Raw genomic sequence first — 15,647 nt, 5'->3', positions numbered from 1 at the left:
GAAAGAAAGTCGGACGTTGCCAGTGACACTAAAAGCGAGGTCTGAGATTTAGGTTTGGTCACGTGTTTACCCCTATTTATCCCCTTTTCTGGAGGTCCAAACAAAAGCTCAAGGCATGATACGGGGCAATATGGAAGGTCCGAGGATGAGCTACAATTGGATATTTACTTATTTTATCCAAGTTTGGCTGCACACAGGCACAACTATCCATCACTCCATCCGGGCATTGTTCTTTGCTGACTGCTCAGCTGTAAGCTTCAATGCTCGCGGCGCATCGTGCTTGGGCATCCACAGCTCGACAAGCTGCAGGCCCTTTGCATCGTTGAAGTCCTTGTCCGCCAACAACTTTTCAAGCTCGTTCTTGGTCTTGATGATGTGCTTCCGAACTTCCGTGTCAGTTGCGCCAAACACTGTCGGAATTTCAGTGTACTTCCACCGCCTGATATCGTTGTACTCAGCTTCCATGCCGTGGATACACCGCTCAATGGTGAACCCTTCGTTGTAGATTAGGAAGCTTGCGAATTTGTTAGCAGGACTCCAACCAACAAGCCCTCCAAGTCGTGGATAAACTTACATTGTGACTCTCAGCTTATGCTTGATCATGGTTGACACCTCCTGGACAGTGAGCTGGAACGACCCATCTCCAACAAACAGAATTGTGCGACGGTCTTCTCCCATGTCCTTAATAGCCTGTGCAACTCCCTGAGCAGCACCCACAGACCAACCAATGCTTCCCCAGAGGATCTGCGTGATCCCAACCACATCAGGAGGAAACTTGCTCTCCCAAATACCAAAGTTGGATGTGCCTGTCTCAGTGACTACCAGATCCTTCTCCTTGAAGTATTCCCCCACGCGAGGCCAAAACCAGGCTTGCGTAATGGTCTCGGTGCTGTCCCGATTTTCAGAGACCTCGTTGACCACCTTCGGGGCAAGCTTCTCACTAGAAAGCTTTGTGGTGTCGACACGCTCAATCAGCTTTCGAAGAACTCCTTTCATCGCAACACCAGGATACTCCGAGTACCTAACCTTGCAGTGATCGCTGTGGAAGTCGATGGTATTGAGTTGAGATGTGCGGTACGAGAAACCCGTCGTGTTGAAATCACTCTTCAAAGCACCAATCGACAAGACCAGATCCGCCGATTCCACCAGTTCCTGCACAGCAGGCTGAGACCCCGTACCCGCATATACACCACCGTATGTAGGCGAAGACTCGTTGACGGCGCCCTTGCCCATCGGCGTGACAAAGACAGGGAGCTTTGCCTTGTCAACCAGATTCCGCACCTCTTCCAAGCATCGATGCCGGATAGCACATGCATCGACGAGAATGATAGGGTTCTTCGCTGCGTGCAGGTATCTCAGAACAACATCCACAACGTAGTCCTCCCTCTCGGGTTCATTCGGGGGGTCCGAGAGGTCAATAGGAGTGTCGAGACGCGCGCCCTCGATTTGCTTCTCGACCATATCAGTGGGCAGCATGATATATACCGGGCGGCTGTGAATCCAGCATTCACGCAGGGCAAAATCAATCTGCTCGGCGATCTCGGCTGGGTTGTTCAAGCGGGCAGTGTTGCAGGCAATTTGAGAGCCCATGTTGGCAAAGACGTTGAAGTCGCCATTTCCAAGAGTGTGATGCAACAGCATGCCATTCCGCTGAGAGATGGTTGACGGGCAGCCGACGATGTGTACGACAGGCACGTGCTCAGAGTAGGCACCGGCAACGCCGTTCATGGCGGACAGTTCGCCTACACCGAAGGTAGTGACAAGAGCTGAGATGCCCAACGCTCGGGCGTAGCCATCGGCGGCGTATGCTAGGATGTGGTGAGCTATTCTTCTTTTCTCTGTTTCTCTGGGGGATCGGGGAACACATACCAGCGTTGAGCTCATTGACACTGCCAACCCACTTCAATTTGGCCTTGGGGATGTAATCCAGTGCCACCAAGTTGAAGTCACCTGGTAACCCATGGACTGATCTGATGCCGATTTCATACAATCTGGCAAACAAGTATTGGGCCACCGGGACGGGCTTCTTCAAACCTTGTGTTCTAATGTCGATGGCCATTTTCGGGATGTTTGGCTGTCCAGAAGAATTAAGGGCTTAAAGCACTGAGCTCAGTCAATTGAAAAGGAAAAAGCGGCAGCTCGTGGGACTCTCCCTGGCTCAAGTAATAGATCAGTGCCTGGTCTTGACCAGTTCGCAATGAGATAGTGAGCAGCTTAGCTGATCGCTAGCAACAATATCAGACCACCTTTGTCACGCTGAGATGTTGTGAAATGGTAAAGAATGCGCAGAAATGACAGCATGGCCGTGGGGACAAGATCATGGCGGCCGTTGGTCTAGGGTTAAGCCATTGCTCATTGACTCTCATTATCGAGGGGTGATGTCATGGAATTGTGGAAAGTGGGCCGGACCGATTCCGGCATGTGAGAGCCCCGGTTCCCGTAATGGCTTCTTCAGGGGCGCAGATCGGCCGATACATGTTGGAGGAGATTGAAATTCGAAGATGGAGGGAGTGGTGCTATGGTGTATAAGAGAGAGCTTGAATAGTATAGGTCGAGAATGACTTCTATATGCGCTGGGTATTTAGCCAAGTGAGAAGAAATGAGCCGCCCCTGACCAACCGTATGGCAAAAAACATCAAAGAATATCACCACCAAAAACATAACGCCGATTTAACGCATCCTCCAATCCGTCTGAACGCCTGTAATCGCAATCCGCAGATGCTTGTTGACATCCCCCACATCGCGATCATCCATCCCCTCAATCACAACTCCCGTCCTTCCACCCATCTCTCCACCTCTCCAACCACCTACTGCAGTCAAAGGTCTTCTTCCCCAGCTTCTTGTTCACACCGTTATGCGCCTCACACAGCCAGTTTCCAAACTCATCCCTGCTTCCAGCTTTGATTTGCTTCCGCTCAATGTACTCTTGGAAATCTTCAGCGCACACCCAGCAAGGGTACAGCTTTGAGAACAACTTCATAAAAGAAATGACATCGGACTGCTCGGAAGGGGTTGGCTTCTCGGGGTAGGTGGCCGCGATGGAGTGGAGGAGGGTCCATGATGACCGGCCGAGAGCTACAACGTCTGGAGGGCAGTCTGTCCGTTTCTTGACAGCGGGAACAGGTTTGCCAGTGGAGAGGGCCGTCATTGTTTTGGCCTGGCTAGTCCAAGCTGCGAAGTCGGCACCGGCAGTGCAAGAACGGCAACTGTGAGGTGTTAATAAGGTGGAAATGCAAGGTTGGTGAGAAGATATGCTTACGGTTTGCCATCCTTGCCCAAGACTACACCCTTGGGGAGAGGCTGGCTTGTGTTAGCGGCCGCGGCTGTAGTGGCCTGCTCGTCTCGGTCTTGGGTATCGTTTGCCATTATATGTCTGAGGCTGAGAGACGTGTGTGTATGTGTACAATAACTAAAACAGTCCACAATTGTTGGTGTGTCTGACAACCAAGAAACTGTTCATTTGTCAGCCGTCAACCATGGAAATTTCCAATCATGTATTCCCAGGCGATCGGAACCCCCTGTGAGCGTTGCGATGAACAGGGGCCAGGGTCCCCGGGAAAAATGTTATCGATAAAGCTTTGGTGGGGCAGTGACACACTCCCCGCCATCTCTCGGGATGCCGCCACAATGTCTTGTGCATTTCATCCCATCCCAGTTTAAAAAGTTCCCCTTTTCTCCTCAACCAGTTGTTCGGGGAAGAAGCAAAGGCCATACCACCCTTCAGCATCCTGGCTCTCAGCAACAATGTCACCAAAAATACCCGTCTACCTGCTCAAGACAAAGTCTTCTGCTGGCGACCATTACGAGGAAAAGTTCTCGACCCCTGACAGCAATGGCTCCAAATATGATCCCGAGTTCGTCCCTGTGCTTGAGCACCAATTCGACGACCAGGGCATGGCCAAAGTGCGCAGAATCCTCAAGAACAAGCAAATAGGAAGGACTGAGGGCAAACAATACGGTGGCATGATTTTCACTTCCCAGCGGGCTGTCGAGGCTTTCACTAAGCTTGTCGAGGAAGGGAGAGGTGAGACTCGTCCATCTTCGAAGCTCGACAGGCTTGTGAATGACTGAGTGGCTAAAGGTGAGCAACTTGTAGGTGAAGATAACTGGCCGTTTCTCCAGGACATTCCCGTCTACAGTGTCGGCCCAGCCACAACCCGAGCTCTGAAGGCTGTTCCTCAGGTTCCAGCTTTGCAGGTTTTCGGAGAGCATACGGGCAATGGCGAGACTTTAGCGCCGTATATTCTTGACCACTACCGGGCGTGGTATAAGGATCGGGAGTCCGTGCCTGCTTTGCTGTTTCTTGTCGGGGACAAAAGGCGGGATACTATCCCCAAGGTTTTGAATGGGGCCGGGTGGCAATTGGACGAGGTGGTGATCTATGGCACGGGAGAGATGAAGTCGTTCAGGGACGACTTGTCACAGCGTCTCCAGACTACGGCTGACCGGCCACGGAGATGGGTTGTTGTCTTCTCCCCTAGTGGGTGTGACAGCATGCTCAGCGCATTGGACCTCCTGGACGAGAGCAGTGGCAAGGCGAAACCGAAGGAGCCAAACCGAAGCACGTATATTGCTACCATTGGACCGACCACCCGGGATCATCTGATTCACAGCTTTGGGTACGAACCAGAAGTGTCGGCGGAACAGCCCAGTCCTGAAGGAGTATGGAATGCCATCACTGGCTATAGGACTCTAGAGTAGGACTACAACCAACCATAATTCATATATTGAAAATCTATCTGAATTCACGTGAGAGAGAAAAAACTGCTGCGAGACACGGTCCCTGACGGGCCAAGCCTCAGGTGACGGTTCGAGAACATTGCGCTGAGAGGCTTGGTGAGGGCCCGAGAGGTTCACGATGCCGAGATGTCGGGCGATGAACCCCGCTGGCCGACTCGATTGTTGCATGATTGGGTACCAGTACTTCCGCCGAAGGCAAAGTTACCTAACGGTTACCTAAAGTACCGCCTCAGAGGCTAATGCCAAGGTACCGCTGTGTTTCGGTTACGTGTTCGCTGTGCTGGCTATCCGCATACGCTAGCACAGTCCATATCTTGAAGCAAGGCCCCTCCACCCACTGACGATCATGCATTCCAGTATCAAAGCTCTTTGCTCCTCGTCATCAGCATTCACAACCCCCAACTGTACAACATCATCACCACTCGAGAATTCTAGCCTATTCATGGCCACCGCCACCTCTGCCCGAAACATCACCATTGACTGCTCCTCATTGCAGCCTTCTTATCGACGGCTATCTCGGATCTACTGCCAACCTGCACGATTCGCTGATCCCCACTGAACCTATAGCTGCAGCGGGTCCTGTTTGGCTGCTTCTTCCCTGTCAACGGTTCGGCTCCTGCAAGTCGATACCCCTCACCACCAAGCCAGCCACACCATTACAGCGCCTAGCCCAGAAAAATAGTTCAGCCATGAGCTTCTACACTTCCTCCTCCTCCCAGAAAACCCACAACCTCAACACCCGCCAGTCCCCCGACCCGGACTCCTCTCCGGCCTCTTCACCCGGCGCCATCACCCCCACCACTTCTCACACCGAAACCGCCGGCTCATCGTATTTCTCCAACTTGCTCTGGGGCGGTCTCTTCCGGCGATTCACTTCCGAACCCTCTCCTTCCCTGTCGACGGAAAACAGTCCCCCAACTCTCCGACACGCGCACACTTACCAGTCAGACGGCGAGGACGACGGTATGAATCTGGGCAAGAGTATGGACGGGATATACACCCCTCCGCATTTCCACCGCAGGGTGCCGTCGCCCATGGGCCTGCCGCAATTGGAACCTCTGCAGCTTCTCGGCTTTAGCGCTCGCACGAGGACAGAATCGAGGTTGCTCACCCCGGCGATTGCGGAGGAGGTGCGGAATCTGGTGCCTACCCGCTTGTCGATTGTAGACGAGTGGAATCTGGTGTACAGTCTTGATCAAGACGGGGCGAGTCTGGCGACGTTGTACGACAAGTGTGATAGGTACCGGGGGAAGAGGGTTGGGTTTGTTTTGGCTGTGAGGGATACTGAGGGTGGTGTATGTTTTTATTCTTCCCTCTCGTTTTCCCCCAAAACATCTTATACTAACAACTGCCTGTAATAGATCTTTGGAGCCTACCTCTCTGACGTCCCCCACATCGCACCCAATTACTTTGGCACAGGCGAGTGCTTCCTCTGGAGGGCCTCGGTTCAGGCACCCCTGCCCCCACCACCGTCACTCATCGACAGCGAAGACACCCCCGACGTGGGCAGGAGCACCACCATCAGGGCCGAGCAAAATGTCGCGTCTGGCCAGGTGAACGCGCACTCCATCCGGTTCAAGGCGTTCCCTTACAGCGGCGTGAACGAATACTACATGCTCTGCGGGCAGCAGTTCCTCTCGGTGGGTGCCGGCGACGGGAGGTTTGGTCTCTGGCTGGACAGTGGACTGGAAAAGGGGGTGAGCTCGACGTGCCAGACTTTTGGCAACGAGCCGCTGAGTGATGAAGGGGAGAAGTTTGGGGTTTTGGGGGTGGAGTTGTGGGTGATTGGGGCTTAGGTGGCTCCCGACCCGAGGTTGAGGATGTCGGGGGTTTTGACTGTTCAGTGATCACGGGTTTTTTTGAGTTGTGTTTCTTTTCCGTTTCTGGCAAGGGAGTTTGTACTAGGGAACAAGCATTTGGTCTGGATGGGAGAATAGGAGTAAAAGGGGCGTTGCCTGGCCAAAGTGGACGACATGATACATTACAAAACAAAGCAAGCAGGCAGGCGAGCAGGCGAGCATGGTTATGAGAAAAGGCATAGTGGCTGTTTTAATGGGTTTTCAGTTTCGAGGATTTGATTTTGGACATTCATTGAAGAAAATGATAAGAACAAGAGAATAAGGAGTATGGGAAGAATTGGACGACAGAGATACCCACCCTCCTACTCAATCATGACACGACAGTTTTGTTAAAGGGCAGAACAGGACAGTACGATAGGGAAGCAATGAGATAAGACAAGAAACTTCAGAACAAAGTGACAGGGTGGGCGTGTTCCTTCATCGGTGTGTGCCATGGGGCTTATATCTATACCACCTGGAGGTATCATTCATTTCCACAATTCCCATGCGCAACTGACGGCATTGCAACAAGGTTCAATCGCAAATTATCAGCAACTTCCCACAAGTCGAGCATCTCACAAAAGGTATTTCCCTCATCAACTACTCAAATACGCCCAATATGAGGATAGGGGAAAAAAAAAAAAGACTTAAATAGGAACCCCCCACCCTGCCCCCCAAATTTCACATCCCAGATATTTCCCTCCTTTTTCTACAATTGTCACACATGATGTTATCCTGCCCTATGCTTATCCCTATCCATCCCACCCTTGATCTTGCTCAGTCAAAAATCCACGGTATAAAAACCAACCCACTTTGCTCAGACAAGCAAGCCACTTCCAACAAACGGTTTTTTTTTACCTCATAATCTCCTGGTAAATCAGCTGCTTCAATTGCTCCTTGCTCAGGTTGTCCTTGTGCTTGTCAAAGTCAAAGAACTCCTCGGGGATTGGCGGCGCGGTCGGCTCGTCCTCGGGGTCGTGGTACGGCTCGAGGTATGGGTGCTTGAGCGCCTCCTCGACGGTGATGCGCTTGACGGGGTTGAAGGCCAACAGCTTCTCGAGGAGGTCGAGAGCCATGTCGGACGTGTTGGGGAAGAGCGTGCGGAAGGGCACCTTCTTCTTGAAGGGAAGCGACCGGATGTACTCGCGCGCGCGTCTGGACTTGATGCCATAATAATCCTCCATTGTTGGCGTGCCGAGGACGTCGAGGATGAGGGTAAGCTGGTGGTGGTCTGGGAACGAGGGGTTAGTCATGATTCAGGGGCAAGGGGGTGAAAGGAGCCGGGAACACAAAAGTACGTACAGTCCTTGCCTGGGAACAGGGGCTTGCCGCTGAGCATCTCGGCGAGAATGCAGCCCACCGACCAGACGTCAATAGCCTTGGTGTACTCTTTGAAGGTCAACATGATCTCGGGCGCACGGTACCAACGGGTGGCAACGTATTCTGTCATGAAACCCGAGTTGTCCTCCTGTGACGCCGCCGAACGAGCCAGACCGAAATCGCACACTTTGAGATCGCAGTTGGCATTGAGAAGCAAGTTGGAAGGCTTCAAATCGCGGTGGAGAACGTTGGCAGAGTGCATGGCCTTGAGGGCACGCAGCGTCTGGTAGATGAAGTACTGGCAATGATCGTCCGAGAGCTCCTGTGTGCGGATGACGCGGTGCATATCGGTCTCCATCAGCTCCTACAGTTTCATAAAGTTAGTCTTTGAAAACACCAGTGTGGAGTTTTCCTGTGGAGCAGCCTGTACCTGGATGAGGTAGACCTCATTAAATGATTCGTAGCTTCTAGGCTTCTGAATATCGAGAATGGAGATGATATTCTCATGGTTGAAGTACCGGAGGAGCTTCATTTCACGCAACGTCCGCAGGCAGAACATGGAGTGATCAAAGGGCGTGATCTTCTTGATGGCAACCTTTTGGCCTGAGGGCTTGTGGATGGCAGAGCTATCATGAGCGTTAGATCCGGAACCTGCGTCCAAGTGATTCCCATTGCAAACTTACCAAACCACACCATAGGCACCTTCGCCAACAACATCCTGGATGTCGTACTGCTCGCTGACATTGAAGGAAATCTTCCGGGCACCGCCCCGAGCTTGTGCGTTACTCATGTTGGATTAGGGAGAGTGGATTTGCGAAGCTAGTGATTCGAGTACGATTCCCCAGAGATAGGGGTGGTGGGAAGGGGCGCTGGCCTTGCGAGCAACCCAGTGGTATGACAGACCAGCTCTCTCGGCAAGGGTGAAGGGGGCTCGAATGGAGATGTAGTTGTATATCAATCGCCGGAGCAGAACAAAGCTGCTATTTACTGCCATGTCAGCTTGTTGCATATAGGAGCGCGGAAGACAGAGCTGAACACACCTTGTCTCAGATATTTCTTCAGCAGTTGAGGTGACGAGTCACTTTTTACCCGAGCAAGGACGGGTAGCCAAAACAGAGAATTCGTGAAGTTAGGTCGGAAGTTCTTTGTTCGTGGCGTAGGTGCCAGTAAGCAGGTGATGGTGGTGGTAGGGGGATCGATTAAAGGTCTTGTCTAATCATGAGGCGACAATTGCCATGTTAGCAGCTGTGTGACAAAAGACCAACCAAAACTCCCAGAGAAAGTAAGAAAGCCAAAAGTGTGCGGCGGCAGGAGATCCGATACGGGTGATCGCTGTGTTGCGCTCGGGTGCTCAGGTACAGGCCTGGCTGCCAGAAGTAGGTAGACAGAGCAACGGGGGAAACCGCGACCCCTCGCCAGCAGCAGAGCTTCCCCCTCGGCGTCGTGGGGCAACCGAACGTGCGGACGCAACACACAGGCATCCACGATGCACCGCAGGCGCACACACCAGCAAAGACACGGGAGTGGACGTCGAGCGTTGGTGATCAGGTGTCAGAAGCCCTGCTCTGGGCGGCACCTCTTCCCCATCCAAAGAACGGTGACTTCTAGAAGCTCAGTTCGAGTGTGTTTTGTTGCCCAGGGGTTATCCGGATGACGATTATCCGAAAGGCGGGCGATCAGACACCTCGCCTGGTTCTCCTCGAGTGCGTGGGGCCTAGGTTAAGAAGCGACTCCCGGGGGGGTTTTGGCGATTGTTGCTAGCGGTGCGTGCTTCGTATGATCTGCTTCTTTCGAGGGGCACCAGACCACCTGCAGTCCATATCCTTCGGTTTGTGAAGAGGGGGCGGTGGTGAGGGGGAAACACTTGGCTGGGATGGGAACAAGATGGGAGCAGAATGGCAGCGCCCAAGCGCCCATCACAGCAAGAACAGCATTCAACACAAAAAACACACGTACCTTTGCTGAATTTCGGCCTGGATGGTGGCCGGTCGGTGAAGAAGCTTCGACAGCAAACAAACAAGCAACGAGCGCCAAAATAAAGAGAGCGAGAGGGAGGAGGGGAAAAGGGAGATCTCTCTTGCGACAGGGTGCGCGACAGAATTGCCCCGCTTTCTGGACTGCGGAGGGAAAGGCGGGCAGGTGGGCTGCAGCGAATGAGATGCACAGGTCGAGTTACGTCGCCGTTATTTGACTATTTCCAGTCTCTCTCTTCTGGCAGGAAACACACTGGAGGAGGAAGAGACGGATGAAGCTGGTGCTGATGATGGCGAGGACGAGGACGAGGGAGAGGAGGTGTTAATTACATCTTGGAGCGTTGACCAAAGAGGCTCACCTCGACAGGGCAGCCCCAGCACCCGGCCGTGGATCTCAGGATCTGTCTGGCCCGTTTCGGTGGATTTGTTCAGGGGGCCCAAGAAAGAGGTGGTCTGGGCTGCTTTTCCCTTTTGGAGGGCGGCCAGGCTTGTTGGGATCCCGATTTGGACTCGCTTGAAGCCGTCAGGGTTGGCTTCAAAACGCCGGGTTGCAGCGGGAGAGCCGGTCCCGCCTTGGATAGCACCTTTGCGTAAAAGTCACCAGCCGTTCTCCTTTTCTTCTGGAAACCAAAGAGACGACGATGGAGGATGGAGAAACCCGCGTGGAGCTTCACCATCGCCTCCTTTTTCACAATCCCCACCGTCTGGAGGGGCACCGTAACGTCCAGACACAAAACGGACGACCCGCCCGACCGCCACCTTAGGTACACTACCGACCCGACATATGGCCGCACGATCACCCGCCGTTGTGCCCGTCCGTCCATATCAGCAGCCTTCTTGTTCCCATCAGCCGGCGCTTAACACCAGGTAAGCAGTGGCTGGTGAGATTCGATGGCCATGTGCTGTTTCGGATTCATACGACAGCTTCTATCCGTATCTTATCGCATGTCGACATGTATGTCCGTATATAGAAACATCTTCATGAATCACACTGCATCTGCTCATTCAGTCTATGCACCACAGGTTCACTGGGCTTGCATGCTAGGAGCTTTACACGCTACCCACGCTTCCGCAACGGTCCAATGGCGCATCTCAGCCATGGTTTTGCCCTTCCCGTTGGGCGCCTATTTTCTGAGTGACAGTGACTGACACTGCCTGTTGGTCCCCCTGCAATTTACATTTTGTACCGGACATCAGTCTCTCACACAGACCCATCGTTCGTACGGTGTCTTGGGAGTCTTTCTCGTGTTCCTGCCTTGCTGCTACCCCCTTCGGCGCAATGTCTCAACCTGAGTTGATGTCTCCCAAACGAATGGCTGCGGTTTCATGATGGCTTGGCGGGGTGGTGGGGTGGGCCCTGGTCGTTGGCCTTGGCTGTTTGGAAACAGTAGCTCCATTCCATAATTTGAGATCAGTCCTCAAACTAAGCATTCGCACCGCCCTCACTGCTCACTTTCTTCGATTCGATGTCAAATCTCATGATCAAGCATCGTCTTCTTTACTAACACTACTGTCCGCTATGTCTTCGTAATAGTATTCGTATTCTCTTCTCGGTTTTCTTACACGAAACCGTTCCTGCATCTGCTGTACCGACCGGGATACAAGAGCCACAAGTGAAGGCATATCCCTTGCGGCCAGTAAAGGCGACCCAGTGGGGTACTGCTATTCTGGGTACCATATATCCACAGTTGTATATAACCTCCGGCACTCAACTGGTACCCAGTGCCGGGAGAGGCTGATGTCCCCCCGATGGGCCAGCTGTGGCCTGTCAACACGTCAGGTATATTGGAGCAGAACATGTAGGCTGGTCACCTCCCCCAAGACCACACAGTATTCAGTCATCCCGGTAACGTGGGTTGGGAATAGCTATTCATTGATGTAAACTCGTAAAACTTCTTTCTCTAGCCTTGCTTGGTTCTCGAAACACCCTGAAGAATGCTGCGTTCGATATCCCCTAAACTACGACGCCCCTCGATTATTGAACAACCTGGACTCCGGCGTTAGCAATGAAGCCTGTCGCACTGGCTGGAGCCCATGCTCCTCATTGTCTTGCTAGGAACTTACCTTTTCTCTCAAGGAGCCCATCCATTGTACGTAGCTCAGTCCTTGGTCCGCCCGGTCCTCCACCAGCAATGTCTGAGCCCATAGCTTCAAGCTAGGCTCGCCATCCTCCCGAACAATGTAGAGATGCGGGACGATGATGCTTCCCACGCCCTTGGACTTGTGGTCTCGACTCTTCTGAATGACAGCCCGGACCCGCTCATTGAAGTCATTGTCCAGCTCCTTGAGTGTGGCCTTGCCAACCTGGAGCTGCGTCCGGTCCGCAACATCAAACACATCAACAAGAAGCTGAGGCACCGCTTCGCGACCCACCCACAGGAATTGTGTTTGCCCGTCGTCAATCAGATACAGACCGTAGGGAACAAACTTTTCTGATGACAAGTTGAGAGGGGGCGGGAGCACGATTTGACTTGTTTCGGGGTCCGGAATACCGGCATTGTCAGGCATATCGTGAAGAGAGTACAGCCGGGGGTAGATGTACTGCATCAAAAGAGGAACCGGAAGAGTAGAAAGAAGGCACAGAGCAGCCGACCTCAGATCCGATGGAATCTGGGCCGACTTCCTCAGACCAACATGCTTCATCAAGCCGAGGAACAGTGCTGGAAGGCCACGCAAGTTGGATGGGAACTGGAGTCCACCGCCCATGCTGCCGCCTGCCAGCTCTTTCTTGAACGTCTGTAAAAGGTCCGTGATTGTTTTCTGGAGAAGATCTCTCGCCGAATCCAAACCGCTGCCCAATGCTCTTTCAACAGCCTTGTGCGTGTAGTATGTGGTGATGGCGGCCTGGTCGGCCGAAGCGTACACATCGGCAAGGTTGGTCGTGGTGGGCAGAGCAAGCGTCATGACGCGGATGCGGCGCTCGCCGTTGCAAGTCGTGTGCAAGACGGCCGTCTGCATGCAAACAACATCCTTGGTCAAATTCTCATCAATCGCCACCTCCACCACATAGCACTGGTCGCGAGGGAATGCCGGGAAAGCACACAAGTCGGAGCTTCGGGTGAAAAAGTTGCCATAAAACGTACTCATGCGCAAGCCGGTAGTAGCACGCACGCGAAGGACAGCTTCCAACCCAATCTCCGAAGACAGATAGTCCCTGAATTCAGAGGCAAACTTGATAGCATCCTCGGCACGCCCAGCGTTCCACCCAGGATAAAACCACGTCTGACCACCCGTATATCTCGGGAGATTGCTCAGAGAAGCCACATCCTGATATTGCGATGAGAAGAGGAACATGTCAATCGACACCTGGTTCTTGGAACACTCCACCGCAAAGGACTTGTAGAACGTCGCGGCAGTCTGAAGCAGAGAGCCTTCCTTAGAAGTGCCCAGAAGCTTCTTGTCCTCTCTCATTGTGAGCTTTCCGTGTCCGACATTAGGCAGTGATGCGCTCAAAACAACAAGCTTGCCACCCAAGGGAGAGATCAGTTTGTCTCCTGCACGAAGAGCAGAGCCCATGCAAGAGCCATTATCCTGATTATGCTCAAACATCTTGGGAAGTTTGGTGAGGAAGTTTTCGATACTCCGGCGGGACTCGGTCAGGGGAACCAACAGCTCGCCGGGAACCGGAAGGAAGGGCTCGTCAAGATCGCTAACCACAAGCATGCTTGTTTCGCCATTCTCGTCCGTGTCTTTGGGGACCGAAAAGTAATGCAGGCTCGAATCGACAGCCATAAAGCCGAGACGGGTACGGCGGTCAGCGTTCGGTATTCTGTCGAGGCTGGCCTCAATAGTGCGGGCTGCCGTGGCCAGGAGACCGCTAGAGACGGAAGCGTAGCTGACATCAAACAAAAACAGGTAGACCAGCGGTTGGGGTGGTCTGACCATGTACTCCTGAGGAGCAACGAACTCAACCACGGCGTGGTTGAGCTCGTGCCGTTGCCACCGGTCCACACTCTTCTGCGCAGCAGCATCCCAGTCAAAGGCCTGGGGAACGTCGTTGGTGAGGTTGCACATGTTGCATCTCCACCGGTGGCCGTGATCCAAGAAGGTCACGAAGGGGTTAATGTAGGATCTGCATCTCCGGCAGCGGGAGATGACTTGGTCTTGGACCACAGGGACGGGGTCATCGAGATCGTGGAGGGCGGCATAGGGTTGGATCACCAGCGAAAAGGGAAGTTTGCTCTTCTTGAGGAGGCTGTGGGTCGTTGGGACGGCATTGAGCGTGGATCGCACGTACTTGGGAAGGCAGTTCGCATCTGGGGATGGGGTGACGCTCGCCTGCGAGATATGTTAGCATGTCCGGAGGTGGTAGATTCCGGATACAAAAGACCTACGTTGGGAGGCAAGATGATGGGGGGTGGAGGGAGGTCCAATTCAGACACATTGAATGGCTGGTTGAGGAGATCAGTCGGGTAAAGCTGATTCAAAGGACCAGCTCTCGCCTGAGGGGGGAGCTGTTGCGGTTGCTGTTGTGGAATACCGCCGGGAGCACCAGCACCCAGGTTCATGCCCTGGAAACCGGCAGTCAGACCGGCGACGCCGCCAGGAGCCGGGACAGCTCCGGCCGAGGGATAGTAGGGATCCGGAGCCTGGTAACCGCCGACAGCAGCGGGCTGGCCGTATGGCTGGGCAGGTTGAGCGCCATAGGCGGCTGGCTGGACCTCTGGTTGCGCGGGATAACCTCCATAAGCTGGAACAGCAGCTGGAGCTCCATATGGAGCTGCCCCTGGGACGGGCTGCCCTCCCGCTACAACGTTACCCCCCACGCCAACGTCGAAAGCGCTGGCGGCATATTGCCTCTTCTTTTTTCTGCCGTGATCGGCGGCGTGACCTGGGGCGACGGGGGCAGCGTTATCGTAGGCTTGATCGGGATATGGAGGTTGCTGCTGGTGGTCGCCGGGCTGCTGGGGCGGGTACTGGCCGTAGCCGTCGTTGGAAGCACCAGACATGCTGTGCTGGACAGGTGTCGGCTGAAGAAAGTGAGGTGTCGTGATGGTCAAGGCGCGAGCAGTGCGTGCAGCCTCAGCACGGTAATAACAAGGCGGCCGACTTTGAGCAAAGTTTGGTGATTTGCGCAACCTGGCAAGATGGCAAGAATGGCGGTTGACTGACGGACGTCAGTCGTGAGGCGTGGTGGCTAGTGAGCAGAGCTCCCTGGGCTGGTGTCTCAGGGTTATGTGTGGGATGCGGTCGGGACAGCTGTCGCCTGAACATTGAGCAACTGTGGCAGCGAGGGGTTGCGGGTTGACGGGACAGACTGGCCTCAACGTCTCAGTGTGCGGTGAGGCGAGGGAAGCACCAGCCACAGACAATGGAAAGGCTCTTGGCAGGGAAGCAGTAGAAAATGTGGGGATTCTGAACGGGAGCTTGGGCCAAGAACACAAGCCAGCCTAGGGATGCATCAGTCCACTTTCCATCGTCAGGGTTAGGTATGGTGATCAACTATTGCTCTATCCTCAGTGAATTATGGGCAGTGTGGTGTAGGAGACCTCTATTTTATGGGCAACCTCGACCGGCGCATCTGGTGCCAGAAACCTGGAACTGACGTGCAGCAGCTTTACGAAGAAGGTAACCCTTCTGGCTGCATGCTGCATGCTGCCCGGTACATGCTTATCGAGACCCTCGATAAATGCATGCGATTAGCCGCGGGGCTTCGCAAGTTTCCCCTCCATTGATGAGGTACCCGCCGGGTAGATCACTCACCCCACCAGGGCGCGTCATCTCCCGAGGCTGGAGCTGCGCTAACAGAGACAAGCCGGACAACACGGCACCTCTG

At 53.8% G+C, this 15,647-nt stretch overlaps 7 protein-coding genes across 7 annotated transcripts; 2 read left to right on the top strand and 5 right to left on the bottom strand.

Moving 5' to 3' along the window:
• Positions 1-210: 210 nt before the first annotated feature.
• Positions 211-2,059, bottom strand: QC764_505720 (uncharacterized protein; the record flags this gene model as incomplete). Its single annotated transcript, XM_062947826.1, has 3 exons — positions 211-514; positions 575-1,808; positions 1,870-2,059. The coding sequence occupies 3 exons, from the start codon at positions 2,057-2,059 to the stop codon at positions 211-213; spliced, it is 1,728 nt and encodes a 575-aa protein (XP_062799075.1).
• A 699-nt stretch (positions 2,060-2,758) lies between these two features.
• ERV1 (Flavin-linked sulfhydryl oxidase of the mitochondrial IMS) lies at positions 2,759-4,589 on the bottom strand (the record flags this gene model as incomplete). Its single annotated transcript, XM_062947825.1, has 2 exons — positions 3,260-4,589; positions 2,759-3,206 (listed from the first exon to the last, which is right to left on the bottom strand). The coding sequence occupies exons 1-2, from the start codon at positions 3,364-3,366 to the stop codon at positions 2,759-2,761; spliced, it is 555 nt and encodes a 184-aa protein (XP_062799074.1). The 5' UTR covers positions 3,367-4,589.
• HEM4 (uroporphyrinogen-III synthase) lies at positions 3,644-4,756 on the top strand. The gene is made up of 2 exons (XM_062947824.1): positions 3,644-4,024; positions 4,097-4,756. Exons 1-2 carry the CDS (start codon positions 3,745-3,747, stop codon positions 4,699-4,701), a joined length of 885 nt encoding a protein of 294 aa, XP_062799073.1. The 5' UTR covers positions 3,644-3,744; the 3' UTR covers positions 4,702-4,756.
• Positions 4,757-5,098: 342 nt separating this feature from the next.
• On the top strand, positions 5,099-7,037 carry OXR1 (oxidation resistance protein 1). The gene is made up of 2 exons (XM_062947823.1): positions 5,099-6,035; positions 6,102-7,037. Exons 1-2 carry the CDS (start codon positions 5,430-5,432, stop codon positions 6,534-6,536), a joined length of 1,041 nt encoding a protein of 346 aa, XP_062799072.1. The 5' UTR covers positions 5,099-5,429; the 3' UTR covers positions 6,537-7,037.
• On the bottom strand, positions 7,026-8,688 carry tmk1 (mitogen activated protein kinase; the record flags this gene model as incomplete). Its single annotated transcript, XM_062947822.1, has 4 exons — positions 7,026-7,809; positions 7,881-8,262; positions 8,329-8,524; positions 8,582-8,688. The coding sequence occupies 4 exons, from the start codon at positions 8,686-8,688 to the stop codon at positions 7,433-7,435; spliced, it is 1,062 nt and encodes a 353-aa protein (XP_062799071.1). The 3' UTR covers positions 7,026-7,432.
• A 409-nt stretch (positions 8,689-9,097) lies between these two features.
• On the bottom strand, positions 9,098-10,695 carry QC764_505675 (uncharacterized protein; the record flags this gene model as incomplete). The annotated part of the gene is given in 4 exon segments (XM_062947821.1): positions 9,098-9,110; positions 9,855-10,042; positions 10,091-10,455; positions 10,473-10,695. 4 exon segments carry the CDS (start codon positions 10,693-10,695, stop codon positions 9,098-9,100), a joined length of 789 nt encoding a protein of 262 aa, XP_062799070.1.
• A 971-nt stretch (positions 10,696-11,666) lies between these two features.
• SEC24 (COPII subunit) lies at positions 11,667-15,322 on the bottom strand. Its single transcript, XM_062947820.1, has 3 exons — positions 14,206-15,322; positions 11,936-14,149; positions 11,667-11,858 (listed from the first exon to the last, which is right to left on the bottom strand). The coding sequence occupies exons 1-3, from the start codon at positions 14,818-14,820 to the stop codon at positions 11,847-11,849; spliced, it is 2,841 nt and encodes a 946-aa protein (XP_062799069.1). The 5' UTR covers positions 14,821-15,322; the 3' UTR covers positions 11,667-11,846.
• Positions 15,323-15,647: the final 325 nt, after the last annotated feature.

Source organism: Podospora pseudoanserina, chromosome 5 (assembly GCF_035222485.1).
Source record: "Podospora pseudoanserina strain CBS 124.78 chromosome 5, whole genome shotgun sequence".
In the NCBI taxonomy this organism is placed as follows: domain Eukaryota; kingdom Fungi; phylum Ascomycota; class Sordariomycetes; order Sordariales; family Podosporaceae; genus Podospora; species Podospora pseudoanserina.
The sequence above is the reverse complement of the archived record's forward strand: the minus strand, read 5'-3'. Positions and strand labels throughout refer to the sequence as shown.